We start from the raw sequence: 22,006 nt of genomic DNA, 5'->3' as shown, positions 1-22,006 counted from the left end.
TTAGCCGGAGCAAAACCCGGATTGGAGCGACAAGTGTCACCCACAGTGGGTTAGACTAAGTCTCCCACACCGCGGGCAATTCTGCCGCTCAAAATCCAGTAGTCTCATTAGAATAATGAGAGCCTACGTGACATGGCGCCAACGTTTGGTCAGGCTCTAATTTTCGGCTCCTTCGGAGTATCTCTGTCTCATTATATATAATGACGCATCAATACCGTATACGGAGACGTCCGTGGTACTGAGGATTTCTACCCCAGCTACGTAGGTTATCCTATCTAAGGCTGGAGGTTGTTCAAGCTTGAACTTTAAAAGGAAAAACCCTATTTGGTATGTTTTCCTTGAACTTATAGTCTGTCTATAATGGCGAATCCACAGCAGGTACAAATAGCAGTTAATATGAGACAACCTCTAACTATACATTTATTAGCAAATAGCCTAACGCCACAGGGGGGTCCAGTCACACTCGTGGTGGGGGCCCATGCAGCTTATAGAACAGAACATTTTTATTCTTAGGTCACATTTCCAGCAGTTGATGGGAACACAAATTTATTTCATCATTATACATTTGCTAATGCGCCTGGACAATACAGAGCATAAGCATATTTAGAAACACCTTTATCTTATAAAGAACATAACAATTGGCTTGATGGCACCCTACCCCACAAAATATTACCAGTAAGGTTAGGTCCTCTAAGTAATGATGGTCCTACCTTGCTTTTATTGGCCACTTATACACCACATCCTGAAGTTGCAAACTTAGCGGTGGCTGAGGTTCCTCGTTTATATACTGAATTAATAGCAGTATATAGACGATTAGTACAATTCGTAATGCAAACATTAAATACAAACCCAGCACATGCTGCTCCAGCACATCCACATGCAGCAACGCCAGGTATAAATCCTGCAACTGTACATTCAGTAATGGGTAAGGTACCCGCCAAACGGGAGAAAACTCCGTTTTGGTTAGCACTAAAGATTAATGCGCTGGAGGCAGTATTTCCCCATAAGGGACCTCAGGATAAACATAGAATATTAACAATGTGCTTGCCTTTTGGGATGGTCCCTACAGTAGATAACTGTAATACCTGGGGCACGGTATTTGCCGTGCTCTACACAACCGCACATGGTACACCGACACTTGCCAATTTACCGGAGGTGTTGAAACAAATTCAAGATGAATATGGGGCAGCCCCGACCCTAGATATGGGGATGCAATTGATGGGCAATTTTGCCACAGTTTCCTCAATCATTTTATGTAACCTTAAAGGGGAAGTGGTCGCACTTGCAGTGCGCATGCGGCTCTGTGACGTTCCGCAACAGGATCAGGAATTCAAGCTGCCTAAAATAATCGCAGAAACGTATTCTAGCATAGGTCGAAACAGTTTAGGGGCTAGACCATCTAAACCACAATTTCAGGGCAAATCTACTAAAGATTTTCCCAAGCAAGCTCCTGGGGGCAATAAGAAATGCTGGGATAAAAAACAACAAACTCCTAAAAAAGAGAGGGGAGAATCTCCGTGTATGGAGACCCCGCAGAACAGATGTAATCTCAGAAATAGAGATAATATTAAAACGCCTGATAGATATCAATATACTGATACACGCCAATCTCGTTCCTTTCAGGACTCATCGGAAAAACAAAATGAGAGAGGTGGGCAATCAGAGCGAAGAACAGAGTACGTGAAACCGAGACAGGAATCACAACGCTCTTAGAAGGAAGAGAAACCCGCCCAACAAAAACCCCAATTCAAAAAGAAAAAAGTGGCAGCAGTCACAGTCTGACATGCCACTCAGGAAGAGGGTCCTCTTGAAGAACAAGAAGTGGGCTCTAGCACTACTAGATGGCGCAGCAGAGGTCACAATAGTTCGCCGGGATCTTCTAGAGCATCTGGAGGTGAAAGCAACTGATGACTTTATTCAAGTAGAAACTGCGGACATGCATGTCTCCACGTTTGATAGGGTGTATAAAGTAACGCTACAGTTAGAAGGAGACATTGAGCGCATAATAGACGCAATCTTTTGGGATCGCGTAGTAAACATATATGATGTTTTGTTGGCCGAACAAGATAGGCCACCTGAATTTGTCTGTACCTGCCCATACGGAGAAGACGTTATTAAGCCTTCCTTCTCGCCCCTTGTTCCAGAGGAACTCGCTGAATCCTATGCCATTGATTGGGCTTTGGCACAGGCACCTGCGTTATACCGAAATCATGTAGGATGTGATAAAGAATCCCCCTACCATGTAACTCCAATTAAAAATGAACCTCAACCACAATCTCAGTATCCAATAAAACATGAAGCAAATGCACCTGTGAGAGAGATACTCACACAATTAGAATACCCGGGCGTAATTGAACCCTGTGTCTCTCCAATGAATAATCCATTGTTTCCAGTAGCCAAACCAGACCATTCATATAGAATAATCTTAGACTACAGACACTTAAACAGTCATACACGCACTTATGCAATACAAAACTCACATAGCACAGCACTAATGAACAATATTGTGCATAAAAAATACAAAATAACACTGGATATTTCCAATAGTTTTTTCTGCCAAAATATAGTGCCTGAAAGTAGAGACTTAACAAGTTTCAGCACACTAGGCTCCAAGAACAAATTCTGTTGTTTACCTCAGCGGTATAAGAACAGTCCAGGACTGTTCACAGCTCGTGTGACAGCAATTTTGCATAAGATTGATCCTGAAGCATTGTCCTATGTAGATGATATCTATTTTACGGATGATGAATTGCTACAACATCTAAGACGGGTAGCCCGCATTGTTGTAGGATTTGCTGAATTTGGCTACAAATTCAATTTCAAAAAAACAAAAATTGCCTTCCTCAGTCTCCTGTTTTTGAGTGAAGGAAAGAGCCTAGCACCACAATTCTTAGAGAAATGTGCACAGTTACAACCACCAAATACGATTTAAAAACTCCAATCTCTCTTGGGTTTTTGTCAGAACTTACATTCCAGATTATGCTACACGCATAAAACCTTTATATGATCTGGTACGTCCCAATTTTTCAAGTAAATTCTGGACAATTAAACATATACCCATTCTTCGAGATTTGCAAACAGACATGCTTGCAGCACAACACTTACACACGAGGGACAATAAGACACATTTGGTCATCAGAGTAATTGCTGGTGCCATCGGTTTCACCCATGTGACATTTAACGAAGGTGAGACAGTCCCGATTGAATACAAATCACACTTATATTCAGCGGCAGAACAACGCTTTGCTCCCACTGAGAAAATTCTCACTGCTGTACAGATTGCTGTCATTAAAGAAAGACCTCTTGCCCAAGGAAAACGCATTATTGTAGTTTCTCCGATCCAAGCCCTAGAGGCTGTTACAAAAGCCAGCGTTCTGAACGCGAAAGCATTACATCAACGTTGGATACAATGGGCTACATCTTTGACAGCCACTGATGTAGACTACATTTTTGACCCAAAGTTACACACTCAAGAGTTTTTACAGTACGAAATAGAATACCCAGTTCCAGCAAATACATTGCCAATTGAACAATATCATAGAGTCATGTACACAGATGGCTCAGCACAACCTGCAATTGGCACAAAACACCAATATTCTGCTGCTTGCGCAGTCGTAAGTGACTACATGGAGGGCGATACATTTTGTTGTTTACATACCTTTACGCAAACCCTAGGGGATTGCACAGCACAGTTGGCAGAACTGAAGGCTCTGCTGATGGCACTGGAGCACATGGATCCTGAACAGCCCACGCTGATTGCTTGTGATTCCTATTATTGTGTCCAGTCCTTTAATGAATACCTGCATTATTGGTGCCAGAATGGGTTCAGAGATTCCAAAGGCAACACCATAAAACACAGACTTCTGTGGGGGAAAGTAGCAGGTCTGAAAGAAATGCTACCAAATGTCCATGTTGTACATACACTTGGACACCAGCGCGTTGGGATACACGTTGCTGGAAATACATTGGCTGATGAAGCCGCAAAGTCAGCAGTGGCTGTGGCTGCTGTAGCTGCAGTGACTCGTTTGAGTTCAAAACCGGACGCAGACATATGGGCTGCCATGACAGCTACGGCTGATGGTACGCCCTATCCTAAAGGATTTCCAGACAAATATTCCTACCGAATGGGAGGTATGCTTAACACTGAGGTTAAGATACCAGACGTAGGGGTACGAGACATTCCCAATAGAGATATAAGATCACAATTGATTAAAGCAGCGCATGAGGGGGTGACATCTGCCCATGCTGGTGTGGCGGCTACAATTTCGATCTTGGAGGCCCGTTATTGGTGGCCAGGTCTCTATAAAGAGACCAAGAGGTATGTCCTTTGTTGTGACATCTGTCAACAAATTAAAGTTTCCATTGCCAAACGCACGCCGCAGACACCCCTCTTGATTTCAAACAAACCATTACAATGTGTGTACTTGGATCATTGCGGTCCCCTACCACTGGATAGTGCATACAAGTATATTTTAGTTGCTGTCGATTCATGCTCCAGACTTTTTGGGGTTTGGCCACAACGTTCGGCTGACGCTCGGACTGTTATTAAAGATTTGCGTGTCTTTATAGGTACATATGCGGTTGCGGCTTTCCATTCGGACCAGGGCCCTGCTTTCGCCTCAAGAGCATTCAGGGACGCCATGGCTTTGTTGGGGGTCCAACTCCAGTACTCGTCTCCATTTCATCCCGAGGGAAATAATGTAGTGGAGTGATTAAATTGTGATTTAAAGCAATCCTTAACAGCCAGAATCTTAGGTACGGGTCGTAGTTGGCTTAACCACCTATATGGAGTCCAGAGAGCACTTAATAATCTGCCTAGAAGGTCCCTGGGGGGTCGTACTTCATATGAGTGCCTGTTCAAAACTCAAATGTATGTTCCGGATCTTGATGGTCCTGACGTGGAGGCAGCAGAAACACCTTTTGACATAAATGAACGTGTCACTGTCTTACAGGAATTGCAACAGTTCCGTGAAGATAATTCATCTATCAGTGCTGCCTCCACAGGAATTAAGGATGTGCCTGTAACATCTACCGGCTGGATTCCCAGAGTTGGGAATTTGTACATGAGAAAGTCTCTGTGAAAAAGGAATTTGGCCCTTCTTACCGAGGACCAGTTCCAGTATTAGGGATACACAGTATTAGAACTGTAATTTTACCACCATTGGCAGTTGCCAAAGAAAATCGTTTTGTCTTGATCAACAATGTCAAATTACACCATGTGGCCAATCCAGCACAGCCGACCAAGAGGAACGTCCAGTAGTTCCCGAATCCCTCTCACTACTGGTCAAGAAGTTCCTCTACAAGTTGTTTGTACCAACACCGACACCTCTCCAAGCTTGGCGAGGGTGGAAGATGATCTTGCATTGGTGCGACTGACATCACACAATATAGAAACTGTTGACCGAGTTGAATCAACTCCAACACAGACGGATGGTGCTATCTATAGTGTCCCACCAGGGGAAACACCAACACCTCCACTGACCACGGCTCCACCATTTGCACGAACTGCTTTTGGATATTTTGCCGACTTCAATGATGACTTTTCAGACTCAATCGCCTCTTTGGACAGCTGACCGGTCAAGAACACCTAAGCTAAAAAACTGGCTTTAAGAAACATATTTTGTTTTTCCATGGAACTATCTATGGCTCTCTTTGACTGTCCTAACCTTCCTGCTTTGGGTTGGTTTTGTTATTACCTTTTTCTTATTAATACATGGTCATTTTCTTCCTGAAAAATCAACAGTTGAATCTGTGGAGGAGGTCTTAAAACCACATTTTTCATCACATAAAGTCCGAAGAGACTTATCATTTGTGAACATTTTCGCAGTACAAATTCCTGAGGGATTGTTTGGGACAAAGTAATATTTGATATATATGGTCCCACAGAAGTAATTCAAATACCATATGTGTTCAAATTATCAATGAATGATATTGTAATACCAGGCATTGTTTCTGATGATTGGGATGTGAAAACAGTTGATTCTATGATGACTGAATTGCAGTATAATAGTGTCTTTGAAAACGAAGATGTTTATCAATCTAAAGAGAATTATGGTGATATGTTTTGCTATAATTATTATGGGCACCATTTCATACATAGAGCAAGCAGCCCCAAAACTGTTTTTAATTATACACAATGGGAACATTGTTCGACTCCACCACATGGGAGTTTCAAAACATATTCTGAAAAGTTTACATAATTTTCTGGGCACAATGTAAAAAATGCTGAGCCATATTATTTTAAGGTACCACCTACTAAGAGTATACATATAATAATGACGAATACGAAATGTATATATTCAGAATCCTTTGTTTCCCAGTTGTCTATAGAAAGCTATGTATATTGGCTGAAGTCGATAGATCTGAAAAGTGTATGGGCAACAAAAAATTGGCAAATTAGGGGAAAGGAAGCTTTATTCGGAGCATGCCTCATTCCTGTGCAAATGATTTTTTTAAATGAAACAGTACAACAAACCAGTTGTTTAGGCTTAGCTAAAATTAAGGAATTAAACAAGCCCAGTATACCCGCCCCTGCAAAGTTTTATAAATGGCAAAAATATACAAATGCAACTGAAGATCAGCTCGACGAATGGGTCCAGAATGGTACATTTAATGTTCCACTGACATGTCATGGTGGGTGGGTATTGTGGCCAATAGATACCAATGGGTGTCATGAACGTTTTATCAACTCCTCGGGGGTTTTACAACTAGTAGGCCAGACCCTCGCTATATATCATCTGAACATGCGGGTATAGTTACGACATATAGTGTAGGAAAATTGTGCCAGCAATGGTTAAAATCATCCTAACTAGATGCGGTTAGAGAACACCTCAGTCTCCTGTCTAATAACACTGATTTACAGGACTTCCTGTTAGGCCCCAGAAAACACCGTAGGAAGCGTTTCTTATATGCAGTATATAATGACATTTGGAAGCTTTCTCAACAAGAAGCAGCTGCCCGGTTAAGGCAAATAGACCAGGAAAATCTGAAAAAAGCATTAGCTGTTGTGGATAATGGGATTAATACCTTGTCCGACCGGATATATACTTTAAATAATATTGTCTCTTCTGCTATAGACATTATACAAACAGATATGTCTTCTTTACATCATGGACAGAGTCAACTAATGTCCATTATGCAGTTGGGTTGGACACTTCAAACGTTGAAGGCGGGTCACATTCCCTCAGTGCGAGGGAGATATTTTCTTCCTTTAATTTAACGGGACAACAACAACTGATGGCTAGGAAGGAAGCAACTTATGTCATGTTTAACTTCGAGAAATTAGAAAAGTTGCCTTTTACTGTGGCTGAAATACCATCTGCTTAGTGGCTAATACATAGGCTCATTAATCTGCCTTTTTCAACACTTCAATTGACCTCCTGTTTAAAACACATTCCAGTAAGCAGATATGAAAAGCTAGGAGATAGTTACATTCATGAGGTGTGGGAGCCTCCCTTCTCGTACAAATGCTTCAGTGGCATGAAATAAGTTTTTCTTAGCGGTAGTGAATGCAAGACTTCAGTAAGCCATTCAATGGTTTGTAAACAGCTGTCCTTGCATGGGGCATGCAACGCCTCTGCTGCAAACTTGGCTTGTTATCTGAAGGGAGTTCCAGTCCCCTTGATTAGACCCACGTTCCAGGTGCTTTCAAACGGCAGCTACGTCCTCCTCAATGGTGAAGACTCTTGTGGCATGCGGGCCGGAATAGTTTAAGTTGTTTCGGTCTCTAAGGTCGTTACATGCTGCGGGAACGTACTTTTAAAATTAAAGAGGTAGCTGACATTTGGCCTCCCATTGCTACTTCAAACGTGAATTTTGACAAGTTGAGCAGACTCAAGGCTTTACTGTTTCAAAAGCATGTGGCCCTGCGCGTGAGACCTACGCACTTCAGGTAGCAAGGTCGTTGGCAGTGATACAGTCCCTATTAAATACAAACTTTCCAATACACTTTGGTGAGCTCGTGAGACAACTATTTAATGCGTCCAGTACAACTGGGGTCGCACATTTTTTCAAAGCTGTTGGTTCTGGTTTCATTCACACCTTCTCCTCCGTATTCGGTTTGATACCATTAGCAATCCACTCAATTTTCTCTAGCATTTTCGGGGGATTTCCGATAACTTTGGCATTATTAGCTGGCATCTTGCTGTTGCTATTTTTTATGCGCAATGGCTGTCCCGCCGCAACAAGGAGGAATGAAGGTGTTCGCATCTGCGCAGCCGTGTCGTGAACGCATGATGCAGTTTTTTGGAGTAACACTTCTGGGGCAATTGGAGTGTGGCTGGTCATTGTCATTTAGACCGGTCTTGTATTGTGTGCAGCCCGTGTTTCGGTGCCTCTAGTGCTCTTTCGAACATGCACTGTGAGTCTGTTTTTCAACGCAGCACTTGCCTGCATTGGACGTTGATCTGTTGATGTTCTCGCTGAGGGTTCATTACCAGACGTGCGCTTTGAGGTTGCGTCTGCTACGAGAAGCTACTTATGAGTTACCCTTCTTGGAGGATGTAGCTCACGCCTTATCACTGGGCACAACACAGAATGCTGCCTTGGCTGAGGCTGAGGCTACGGAACACAAGTGCTCCTTGATCCTTCTTGGTGAAGATTTTATGACTTTAACATCGGCCAAAGTGGAAGATCTCCTATTCTCCCTGACTTGGGAATAAATTGGAACTTTTCAAAATTGACTTGCCCTTTGAATTCTGTCTTATGCCACATGCTCATGTTTTAATATTGTCACGTTGGATGCTCATGTGTCCCTTCGAATTATCATTTACATTGCTGTTATATATATATATTAGGTTGAGCTTGTTAGCAATAAATTTACATATTTTTGGCTTTGAACCACTTTCAACAGACAGGGGGAAGGTGTTGTGTAGCCATTTTAGTTATAGCTCCATGCATGTTATTTTAACACACTAGGCCGCTGTGCAATTTAACCTAGATATATTTGATTCAGCTTCGTCGTATTATTGTTACAATAACCATTTTTATGGTCTTGTCTTATTTCCGTATATCTAACTGTTTTTGCCTAGGACAGCACTCTGTTCTCAAACAAGACATTCTTAATCACTCTGTGCTTCTTCCAAGGCTACAGTACGGTACATTGCCGGCGAACGTGGTAGAAGTTTAGTCTCCAATATTCGTAGAAAATACACATCCTTACGTAGGGACACTTTCTCAGAATATCAACTGTGTTATTATAAAAACATTTCCTTGTCCCTTACACGTTAGAGGGACATTCCAGCCAGAGAACCACAACTGTATGCTGATGGCCGAATGCTTAGCTACAGATGCTAATGCAGACCGCAGGCCTTTGCTCAGGTATGGGAGTTGATGTTTTTCCAGGGGAACCTGAAGGGCAGAATTAGAGCTTAACATGCTGTGCTCCATCCTAGCCTAGGTAGGGATTAGTCTATCGAAAATTGTGACAATATGATAGCGTTGTTCTTATGCTTCACTCTTCTCGTCACAATTTTAATACTGTCATGTTGTGTCATCCTGGTTATTGCAGCTCACGCCTTGCTATCTAAGATGCAGTTGTTTTATTAAACTCATTATTGAAACATATACTGCTTCTGTTTGTCATTTATATAGGAGACTGAATTGTAAGTGAGAGAACCGGATGAGACTTGAGTGACCACGACTTCCCTGAGAAGCCAAGTATGTCATGCGCTCGGCTGCCCAATCATCACCATCCCTTGATGGGGATGAGGCACTGATAGTTAGCCGAAGCAAAACCTGGATTGGAGTGACAGGTGTCACCCACAGTGGATAAGACTAAGCCTCCCACACTGCGGGCAATTCTGCCCCTCAAAATCCAGTAGTCTCATTAGAATAATGAGAGCCTACACGACAATACCAAAAGAGCTGCAGGCATGCATGTGGATCATAGAATATATTAGAATCTATATTTGGGGGAGCCAGGTCATTCTTATTTCAAATTATAAGCTTCTAGTGGAAATGTTCCCTTCTGGGTGGGGTGGTAGTGGACAGGCTGTGTGACTATTTAACTTTGAGGTTGCTAGAGTACAGATCCCAGACAGAGTATGTTCTGGGCAAGTAAAACAGTGATGGTTGATTGTTTGTCAAGGCTTCCCTATGATTCCGAAGCAGGAGTTGGAGTAATGAACAATGATTTGGATGTAATAGCCTTCATAGCAGAAGTGATTTTTTTTTAAAGTTGTAGGTATTGGCAAGGGTAAATGAAATAAGGCTTGCAGGACCCCTCTGGAATGTAGGTTGTAGCTGTGTTAAAGCAGATGGGAAGAACTAGAACTCCGTCAGTGAACATCAAGGACTGCGTGTAGTGGTCTTGTTCCATCTGTTACAGAAAATATAGCAGTAATTATTGTTGTCATTTGTTCCTCCCTTTGTTTTCACCTTTTTCCTTGTTGTTAAGATATTCTATTCTCTTGTTACTTTTCCTTTCGAGAGTTCACTATTCTCCTTGTTCTTTCCTCATCCTTGATGGAATGCTCCTACATGTCTCTGTCACTTGCAGAGCATTTTCGTATATTCTAATGTTGACCGTTAAGGACCACTGCATTGTACTTGTAGAGGAGAGAATAAACCTACCTTTGTTGTATAACTATGTGTTGTGTTTACAAATCAGTGTTTGGCGCCACCTGTTCTGTCCATACTCAGTGATGGCCAGCTATGTAGAAGCAGGTCACGATGGGTGTGGCATACCTGTCAAGTTTTCAGGCAGCGTATGAATGACCTTAGTATGGTTTCATTGTGCCCATGAGCGACATTCTGCTGCCAAATGTGTGAGACGTTGATTGAAACTTTCGCACAGGTATATCAAATCAATGACCAGTAGTTGGGTGCCTCCCAATGTGTTTTCTGTTACTGCATCCACACGTATCACACAAAAATGAACATACACCAAATACAAGCCAGACCTAATGGTGTTGGCAATGCTTGTTAGCAATATCAACCAAATGAGCAATAACAATGATTTTCTTGTGGATAATTAGAGGTGAAAATGTTGCAATTCTTTAAATACTGGACTTTGAATTAAACACAACTAAGGTCTGTGGAAGAAGTGTTAATCTGCAGAGTCTCAATCACTCCTGTTCGCCCCTTCATACCACTATGTTCTACAGTCTCCTCACTCCGTTAGCCACTTATACCTTTTTTATCATCAGATCTTACTGAAATGTTCCACATGAATATCTTACACATCACCTAGTTCCTATGTATCTTCTTTTCACTCTGATCCTTTGCATAGGCTTTCTCATTTTGCCCCCTTCACTGCACACCCACCCTCTCTCTCTTTCCTTACCTTTATGACTCACTATTCATGTTCTTTAATTTTATGGCAAGACCGGAGGATCTTATTATGCTTCTCGATCTTGCTTTATTTTAAATAGCAGCAGTCAAGAAAACTACATTTCCCATGAGGCTGAAGGAAGAGGCAGCCAATGGGAAAGAAAAACGTATCAGCATTGGTACCAATAGAAACACTTGAACATGGTATAAACATTACACTTGACTGCGACCAGCCCTCTTTCTTGCTGCTCGCAGTCAAGATAAGTGTTCCAAAATTTCTTCATTTTTACTTATCTGCGCGCGTTTACTTAAATGGTTTTATTTGCATGAACTATTACTTTAACGCTGCTCCGCTGCCGCGTGGCTGTGTTTTTATTGCGAAGGCTCGCTCCTCTCTGATTTATCTGTTCCCCCCACCCCCCACCTCGCGCCGGCCTTTCAAAGAACGCGAACATTCCAACGGCCGTTTTTTCCCCTCACAAGAGCCTTTGCCTCTCCCCAGACGACCGCGCGTACGCAAAAATACCTCGCCTTTACAGGACGCCTTGAAACCAGCTCCTCTGCCCGACTCCTAGCATCCGACTGATCTCTTTACACCGGTAACGCCCCCGTGGGCGTGTTCTCCCAGGCCTTGCCCTCCACATCTTCTCCTTAACCCTTTCCCTCCCAGTTTTAGACAATATGACTGATAATTCTAATAATGAAGATGAATCTTTTAACCAAGACCTCGATAATTTTATCAGTGATTCTGTGGCAAAAGCCATTAATAATTCAATGGGAAAAATCACAAAAAACCTTCCATCCTCTATACAGGATATGGTTTCCAAATCCTTACTGGCCCATTCTGCGGGGGAATGCAGAAAAAGAAAAATTAAGGATTTGTCTTCACAAAAAAACCCTAACACAGTCACCCCAGATGGCGCTAGCTTGACTGGTGAAACTTCTTCCCCCTAGATTGAGGACAAGTCTCCTCCAAGGCCTCCTTCCAAGGAGGGGAAACCCAAACTAAAATGTTCTGAAAAGACTAAACATATCTCTGCTACGCCACAAAAAATTATTATTTCCCATATTTCAGACACAGATGACGACATGGGTGACTTAGATGGCCCTGATGACGACCCAGATATCTGGGGCTCCCAGTCTCAATCCTCCCCCACCCCCCAAGAAAACAAATTTTGATTCGACCACAAACCCCTTTACAGCCAAACAAATTCTGGACCCAGACGGTAACCCCATGTTCAATTCTTCTTTCCTTCACCATCCCAACTCTACCGAATGGTTACCCTCCCCTCATGTGTCTGATTACATTTCCTCCAGACTGAGACTCCCCCTAGACAAACCCACTAGGTCCAAACTAAGATCAGAATGCCCTAGACCTTCCCTTTCTTCTAATATTACCTCTACCCCGTCTATTGATCAATCCCTCCTTACCTTCTTTTCTAAATTTGGCAAAGACCCCCGTAAAGGCGTCGATAAAGCCTGGTGCAACTGCCAGGACAAACTCTTGGACCTGGTCGGTCCTTTGGCCAGAATCTTTGACATGGCGGAATCAGCCAAATCAGAAAATATGGACATCAATCCTGCGGAGTTATCTTTGTGGATCCAAAGAGCCTTTTGCCTCTTAGGCAATGCCAATTCGGCCATTATCCATGAAAGACGGAAAGGTCGCCTACTCAAATTAGACCCTAAATTGGCCAATCTAGCTTTCATTGACCCTGGTATCAAAGCAGATGGTCTCCTCTTCGGGGATTCATTCATAAAAGACCTAGGAACGTTTGTTTCCACTTTTGCCTCTATAGACAAGGCACAACAATCAATCAAAAAAGTGTTTCACCAACAGGTTTTTGGCAAGGCCGGTACAGGCAGGAGCCGCTTTACCGGCCGTTCCGCCCGATCACAAGGATCTAGAGGCTCCTTCAATGCCTACAATACCTACAACTCCAATTTCGATTCACAACCCTACAAACCTCAATTCTATCCCCAACGCGGCAGAGGCTACCGTGGTCGTGGACATTGCAGCGCCAGATTAAATTACCAACAAGGTAAGCCCCAATTATGGTCTTCCTCCTGTAGGCGGCCGCCTGCGTCATTTCATAGAAAAATCCATGGATACTCAACACAGTTCAAGGTTACACCATAGAATTCTACTCAGTCCCACATCAACGATCCCTTCCTCCCCCCCTCTTCTTCTCCTCAGAAATGTCGTCCCTAATCTCATCAGAAATCCAGTCACTTCTTCTCAAACAAGCCATTCAGATTTCCCACCCGGATCCTTCCGGTTTCCTCAGTACTCTCTTCCTAGTCCAAAAGAAAAACAAAAAACCGAGACCAGTCATCAACTTAAGAAATTTCAATCGATTTGTCGTATACAGACATTTCAAAATGGAAACCATTATTAATTTAAGAGATATCCTTCTCCCTCAAGATTACATGGTCCGCCTAGATCTTCAAGACGCATACTTATCCGTTCCTATACACGTGTCTCACAGAAAATTCCTCCAATGGCAGGGACAAACTTACCATTTCTCCTCCCTTCCGTTCGGCCTCTCTTCTGCACCTTGGTGCTTCACAAAAATAATGAAACCAATCACGACCCACCTCAGATCCCTGGGAGTCAGATTGCTCATTTACCTAGACGACATCCTGCTAATGCACCAGGACTGTCTCTCCCTGCAACGTCACTTACAAATAACTTGCTCCCTCTTATCCCAATTGGGCTTTCTCGTCAACAAAGAAAAATCTATGTCTATTCCTTCAAAAAGGATAGAGTTTCTGGGTTTCATAATCGATTCCTCCACAGCTGTCCTCCAACTCCCACAACAAAAAGTAAAATCCACGAAATCAGAGATCCTGAAACTGCTCCGGAGTTCTCAAATCTCTCTCAGATCTCTAGCCAGAGTTGTAGGCCTCCTCAATACAAGCCATCTTTCCCGGCCCCCTTCATTATCGGGCACTCCAAATGCTAAAAATCCGACACCTCAGAAGAGGTCTCTCCTATTCAGAGTCCATCAATCTCGACCACGAGTCCCGTCTAGAGCTTCAATGGTGGATAGACCATTTAGATGCCTGGAACGGCAAGACTATATTTCCGTCAGCCCCAGATCTTGTGTTAGAATCAGATGCAAGTCTGACGGGCTGGGGCGCACGATGTGGCGCAATCTCGACTGGAGGTTTCTGGTCTTCAGAGGAGTCCAAATTGCATATCAACTATTTAGAGATGCTTGCGAGCTCCTTTGCAATCAAAAGCCTCGCAAAAAACAGAGTCCAGTGTACCATCCTCCTCCGTATGGACAATGTGTCAGCTGTCCGCTACATAAACCACTTAGGAGGCACCAGATCAAAACCCCTAGCAGATCTGGCAAAAAGTCTCTGGGAATATTGTCTCCACAACAAAATTTCCCTGTTAGCAGAATATCTCCCCGGTTCCCTCAACGATGTCGCAGATTGGCACTCTCTTTACCTCAGAGATTCCAGCGACTGGAAACTTCACCCCTCAGTCTTCCAATTTCTCCTTTACAAATGGGGTCCCTTCAAAATAGACCTATTTGCGTCCCGCCTAAATACATAACTCCCTCTGTTTTTCAGTTGGCCTCCGGATCCTTCGGCCCTCGCTTCCGACGCTTTCCTCCAGGACTGGTCATCCACGCTAAATTACGCCTTTCCCCCATTCCTAATGATTACCAGAGTGCTTGCCCAGGTCAGGTGCCAAAAAGCCTCCCTAATCCTAATAGCTCCATTTTGGCAATCACAAGTGTGGTTTCCCCCTCTCCGCGAACTAACTATCGATTTTCCAGTTCTCCTTCCAGTTTTTCCTTCCCTCCTTCGGAATCCCACCGGCTTTCCTCATCCTCTCTTCCTCAACAATACTCTCCCCCTATCGGCCTGGAAGGTTTCAGGTATCCCCAACCTACCATCCCAATTTCGACAGAAGCTTCAGACTTCATTAACAACGCATGGGCTCCCGATAATAGAAAGGCATACAACTCCGCTTGGTCTCTTTGGTCAAGCTGGTGTCTGGGAAGGAATATTGATCCCTTTTCAACCGATCTAAATTATATTATAAATGTCCTTGCTGCGCAAGCTGGCACAGGTAAGTCTTACAGGACAATTAACCTTTATAGATCAGCTATTTCCATTCAACACTCTCACATTAACGGAAAACCGATTGGAGAACATCCCTTGATATGCCGCCTTCTTAAGGGAGTAAAATTTTCTTTTCCCCCATTACCCAAATACTCCAAACTATGGGATGTCAATGTTGACTTAAACTTATTTATCTCCTGGCAGGACAATGCAGATCTTTCTCTGAAAATACTTTCAGCCAAACTAACAATGTTACTTTGTTTAGTCTCCATTAAACGTCTATCAGATGTCAAAGCACTAGATATTTCATCCCGACAATTTTCCCCCTCAGGTGTTTTATTTACTATTAACAAACGTACCAAAACAAATATACGCTCAGTGTTTTACCCTTATTTCCCCAACCAACCCAAATTATGCGTAGGACAGTGTCTCAAAGTACATGAAGACCGCACGGCCAACCTCAGAACGTCCTCATCCCAACTCCTCATTTCTTTCCGCAAACCTCATAAGCCTGTATCATCCGCTACTCTAGCCAGATGGGTACGTTGGGTCATGACCCTAGCAGGCATAGACACATCTGTATTCGGCGCTCACTCCTCCAGGGGTGCGATGGCCTCCAAAGCTTTTTGGGTAGGTTCCAGACTCGAGGACATTCTGAGATCGGCTGACTGGTCTAATGATTATGTTTTCAGAACTTTTTATTGCAAACCAATTCATACAGCAACTTCTATAATAATTAACATGCTTTAAAAAAGCATAATAAGAGCCTCCGGTCTTGCCATAAAATGTCGATTTTCCTAGTAATTTATGACGGAAAGTCTTAATTTTATTAAAGACACGGAGGCGAGTATTATCCCACCTCAGATTCTCTAATTTTGTCGATTCTTCCCTCCCACAGCAACAACAAATCAACCTCAGAACCCTTCCTGATCACCGGAACAAGCATCAAACATCACCAAGTTGGACCAACCTTCTGCATCAGGATCATCATAAGCTCCACTCCTCTTCCTGGTTTTTCCCGCTCCTCAAATCCTGGATGAACTTTTGCCAAGAACTTTGCTCTCTCATTTTGGCGGTTGCCATAATTGTTTCTATTATTCCGTTATTTTCTCACACAGACTAGCCTTCTCGCATCAAGAAAGAGGTCTGGTCGCAGTCAAGTGTAATGTTTATACAGTGTTCAAGTGTTTCTATTGGTACCAATGACGATACGTTTTTCTTTCCCATTGGCTGCCTCTTCCTTCAGCCTCATGGGAAATGTCGTTTTCTTGACTGCTGCCTGAACATCCGGCAAAGCTTTTCGGAAGTGAAACCCAGTCTAAAATTACTAATGGCTGTATCCAAGATATAATTGACACAATCTCAGATGGTGATGACCATCCTCCCTCACCAAAACGTAAGAGGAAACCCCAACCAGCAAGGAAGGATGTCCCATCCAAACAAGAGCCGCCTGTGAACGCTAGACATGGCCCCTCGAAAGTACAATCCAATGTATGCATCCAAAATGCTCAAACCTGCCCCCAAAATCAAAAATCTGATCATAAGAATAAACCTCATATAGTGAAAGGGAAAACTAATACCGCAGAGACACTGTCTGCCCTAGAAAAATTAGTTAGTACACGTTTTGATCAAGTAATGGAACGTCTAACTCAATTGGAGGGAAAAATTGATTATCTACTTAAAACACTGAAACCACAATTAATAAACCCCTCATCCTCAACTGCACAACAGCTTTGTAATTCTGATTTCAACGTCAGGCCTCCTTCAACGCATCAGGCCCAACCACCCACTTTACAGATTACCCAAAGACAAGTCGATCCCTGTGCCTCGCCTGAAAGAACTGGCAATGCCCAACCCCACAAAATATCGCCAAAAAGAAGGGAATACGTAATCACTCCTAAAGTTTACCAGGATGCCCCTTTAACCGAGAGAGATATACTTGACCTCCCGCTTGCGGCAACCCCTTATGTGGCAGTTCTTGCCAATGTCCCCACTTTATCTGGAGCAGGGGGGGAATCATGGGCAGCTCTGAGGAACAAGGCCCTGCACTGGATTGCAACTCGCCTGAAACCTGGCCTGACAAACAAACTTTTTGAAGACATCAAGATGGTCAGAAGGGTAAAATGGGTGGGTAGAAATCATAAAATATTCAAGGGTGATTGTGTAGTTCGTTCATTTAAAACCCCTACGCTGGTCAAAGATATCTTAAGAAATTTAAGTCCACATCAGATTACCGACCATGGTGTTGCCCTGCTTCCTCTGGGTTTCTTTTATACGAGCACCAAAAACTACGATGGACCTGGCCTTTGTCTTGAGGATCATAGAACCAGGCCTGAGTCGCAATATATGATTTCTACCGTGAACAGATTTTGGGGGCTCAGCATGGAAGATTCTGATTGACTATTATCCGATAAGGAACCTTGTAGACTCAAGTGCTTTACAGAAATATCGGACCACGTCCATCTGGTTGTAGATAATTCAGTAGTAGACAATGGAGAAGAACGAGGGGTGCGTCAAGGTTGCGTGTTAGCTCCCCTATTGTTCGCTTTGTATATTAACAGCTTAGAGGGGACCCTTTCTGATGCCTTTATTGATCTTCCACAAGTAGGCTTTCGAAAAATTCCGGCCCTCTTGTATGCGGATGATGCTGTTTTGATGGCCCGCACCCCAGATGCTCTGCAAAGATTAGTTACAACCTTTGAGAACTGCATGGATGTTTTGGGCCTCAAAATCAACCACACTAAAACCTATGACATATCCTAGATGTAGCACAAAAAATTGCCATATAGCCTTAAAAGGTGTAAAACTAGTCAACACAGGGACATTTTCATACTTAGGTATTATGTTCGATGATAAAGGTACATGGGTACAAGCCATAAAAGCGAGAAAATTGTTATTTACGAAAACCGTCATGGCGGTAAAAAACTTCTCTAAAAGGGTGGGGAGAGTAATTCCCAAAGACATGATGACTCTTTACAATGCAAAATGTGACTCAGTAGCACTGTACGGGGCCGGACTTTGGGGATATCGAGACTGCACTACTTTACAGCTGATAGAAAATGCTCTCCTAAAAACAGTCCTAAGTGTCCCGCAATCAACATCAACAGTAGTATGCCATTCTGAAATGGGAGTAACATACCTTACAGATCTCATTCGTGTTCAACCAATCCTACTTTGGCATAAAGTATGGACTTCAGATCCTGCGAGGTTGAATAGGACTATTATAATAGATGCCCTAGCACTTACCCACTCGTCCAAAATTCCATGGCTAAATTATATAAAGCACTTTCTTATTAAATTAGGCCACTCTGAGCTGTTTTTTACCCCAGATAAATTGAAAACAATCTCCAGGAAAGACCTGAAAAATACTTGCCTCACCCATCTGGCTGAATTGAGATGGGACGTGAGGCAAACAAATACAGTGTCAGGAGAAACCATATGATACAACAAACGAATGGCATGGAACCATACTTATGCAAAGTCACGAACTCAAGACATCGGTTTGTCCTTGCGCGTTTGAGACTAGAGTCCTTTCACCGCCTCGTTAGTTTCCCCCTGATTAATGATTGGTCTCCACAATTGGAAAAATGTCCCTGTGATAATGTCTCTGACCAAAATACAATGCACACACTTTTCTTTTGCAAATATTATTCAACTTTTAGGAAAATGTTTGTGATACCACTTTTAAAATTAATGCATTTTAAACAATGTCGTCCAGCTTTCTTGTATCTTTTATCCCTTCCATCTATCATGGTTTGTAATGGATTAGCCTTGTTCCTGTGTTCAGTGATTAAGGCCAGAAAATGTCTTGAGGCAAATGGGTGAGATTTCCAAGTACTATATTCGAGGCCTTTTTTATTACTCCTCTTAATCAAACTGTTCATTAACTTTTATTTCTTTTTTAAAATTTTACCTGTTCATATTCATATTCATATTTATATGTATTTTACCCTTTGCATCCCTTCTCCTGCTGAAAATTGTTTTTTTTCTTTTATGTAAAATGACTTTTATGATTGCTAATAACAATCAAATAAAGTTTCTTTGATGATGATGATGACTGCTGCTATTTAAAATAAAGCAAGATCGAGAAGCATAATACTCGCCTCCGTGTCTTTAATAAAATTAAGACTTTCCGTCATAAATTACTAGGAAAATCTACATTTTGGCACTGTCAAGAATTAGATAACCATGTACACCTTTCACACACTTTCAAAACAAATGTAAATGCAGTTGACACCGATGTGACAATTGATTTGTGTGCTCTGCAGAGAAGCCAAAAATTGGATAAGCATGTAGTCTGAACGGTTGTAAGACTTGCGGACAGGCATGGAGAGAAACGTACACTGCTTTCCAACTCAACTTGTGTGCAGTCATGCACAATCCTCAACAACCTGAACTCACCCAGCTGCCTAGAGGCAGCTCAGTTCATATTATGCAAAGTATAAAAAGTAATATGCATGGAAAAAAATCAATGTTGTGAAAAGTAAAAGTGAACAGGTACTCAGACTGCACCGCTGACATAGGTTAACTTCAGGGTTTCCAGGCACTGCTGAAAACTCTGTTGGGGCTGCCCTGGCTAAGTTCCTGCTGCAGTCTGGGAGCAGGGCTTACGGCTGTGTCACTGCTCTTCTTACTAAGTTTCATGGGCTCAGAGCTAGTTACCATGGCAACCACTCAATTCTTTCCCGGGCTCTTTTAAAAGTAACTTTAAAAGATCAGTCGTACTAGTGTGGGGTTTTCAAAAGCAGCACTCTGATCAAACTGCAGCCATGCCAATTGCCACATATCTGGGATTAAGCACCTTGAGCAATGATGAAGAGCTAAATATGGGTATTACATTCTACTGCGGTGATGCGGGGCAACGCACCAAAATGCATTATATCAGCCCGAGTAAGTACTTGGGAGGGCTGGTGTGGCAGAATATGAGCAATGGAAATTAAGGTACACAGTAAGATGGAACCTAAGAGAACACCCCACGTCATGAAGTCTCATAAAACAACTGGACCGTCCAATGGTCAGTTGCCATAAAGAGGCAAAACTCCACCTCACAACTAAATTGTCTAAAAACCAATGGCTGGAATGTGGGCTCTCCCCATTGACGTCAATTCACCAAAACTCCTGGGGTAGCGGAAGTGACATGTTCCAGCTAACTCTGCTCCATTTTTATTACACTAATAGTGAATAATATATTATTCACTATTTGTGTAATTAAATAAAAACTGTTTGACAACAAGGAAGTGGAGCACCAAGCAACGTCCTTGAACTGATTTTGCCACCTCTGAGGTCAGGGGTCGCAGGGGAAGTTCCAAGGGTTGCAAGGGGCAAGCTTGGGGTCGCAGCTGCGACCCATAAATGACGTCCATGGCTCCCCTACAATATGAGTGACACGTCCAATAAACAATGGTTGGGGGCTGCTCCAGTTCATGCATGCATACGTTTTGGTATAAGCTAAAGCTATCTGGAATCACACCTAAAGTGAGTTTAAAAGCTTAGATGTGAATTTAAAGAAATACAAATACAATTTCAGAGTAGATCGAAAGCCCATTCAATCCCAGTCGATTTAGGTTTGAGTCTCTACAAGCTTGATCTCCTTTCAAACACTTTTGTTCCTTCTCTTCTAAATGCCCAAGCTTAGACAAAACACACACGAAGACGACACTATTGTCCCCCAATCTAAAGGTTCTTGAAATTATTGTGTAATTCCAAACGTTCATGGATATTTAGGAACTTAACCAGTAGCAACCAGTCATAAACAAAGTCTGCCTTTGTCATAGACAATGTCAGCAACAGTGGTCCTTGAACAGAAGGCACACGGAGGTCGGTGCACTCACTTCATGCGCCTCTCCTGCTGCAGTTCCAACCTAAGCTGCTCTGTGGAGAGGGTGTTCAGCTCTTCGTCGGTACCTCCTTCCATGGTTCGGGGCTCTCATGGCATTTTGGTAAAACTGATGTTCAAACCCTTCAACATGTTGACAAGCGTCTCCTTGGAAACGGCGATCCGCTTCACGTGACACAAAGAGTAACAGGGTGCCCGGAAGAGGCTATGGAGTGCATCCAGATTACTATGTTCCTTAAACGGCAATATGTTTTTCTTCCTTAAATGTGCAAAACAAAGAAGAAGAAAGTAAGGACCGCAGGTAGGCGGTTACTTGACTTGACTGCAGCTGTAACAATAAAGGTGTGGTTGAAAGGCCCCCTGTATGGTTACTGCTCCTCGTTGCTTCTTAGCGCCCCGTTTACGGTATCAGATCCAGGAAGAAAACTAGCAAGTAGCCACTCAAAAGAGGTTCAGAGAGCACCGCAATAGTACGCAAGAATTGCAAAAACGTCACCCTCAAAAAGCTTGTCCCGAGTTTAGTAAATATGGTGGCCATCTTGATGTGGTAAATCACTGGCACTTTGAAACCAGAATTTTGTAGGATAGCAGTCTACTTCATAATTCCTCCCTACGAACGTCCAGCTAAAATATTACTATTCGTATAAAAATAATGTTGAGCTTTCTAGAATGTTTTTTACTTCCAAGATTTTTTTCTGGAACCTAATTGTAAAATGCTAGCATTAGAGCTCTGCTGGCGGTCTTCTGATTGGTTGCTTTGAAAAGGAATCATGTACTGCAAGAAAAGTTTTTGCGCTTCCTATCCTTGAAGCGAAG

General features: G+C 42.8%; 1 protein-coding gene across 1 annotated transcript in view; it reads right to left on the bottom strand.

Moving 5' to 3' along the window:
• The window catches only part of CCDC169 (coiled-coil domain containing 169), a 180,081-nt gene extending 158,426 nt beyond the window's left edge, over nt 1-21,655 (bottom strand). Inside the window, exon 1 of the mRNA XM_069205525.1 lies at nt 21,186-21,655. Coding sequence (XP_069061626.1) covers nt 21,186-21,268 — 83 coding nt within the window. The 5' untranslated portion in view covers nt 21,269-21,655. The remainder of the gene's footprint in view (nt 1-21,185) is intronic.
• Nucleotides 21,656-22,006: the final 351 nt, after the last annotated feature.

The sequence above is a fragment of the Pleurodeles waltl genome, chromosome 8, assembly GCF_031143425.1.
Source record: "Pleurodeles waltl isolate 20211129_DDA chromosome 8, aPleWal1.hap1.20221129, whole genome shotgun sequence".
In the NCBI taxonomy this organism is placed as follows: domain Eukaryota; kingdom Metazoa; phylum Chordata; class Amphibia; order Caudata; family Salamandridae; genus Pleurodeles; species Pleurodeles waltl.
This window is presented reverse-complemented; position numbering and strand designations above follow the sequence as displayed.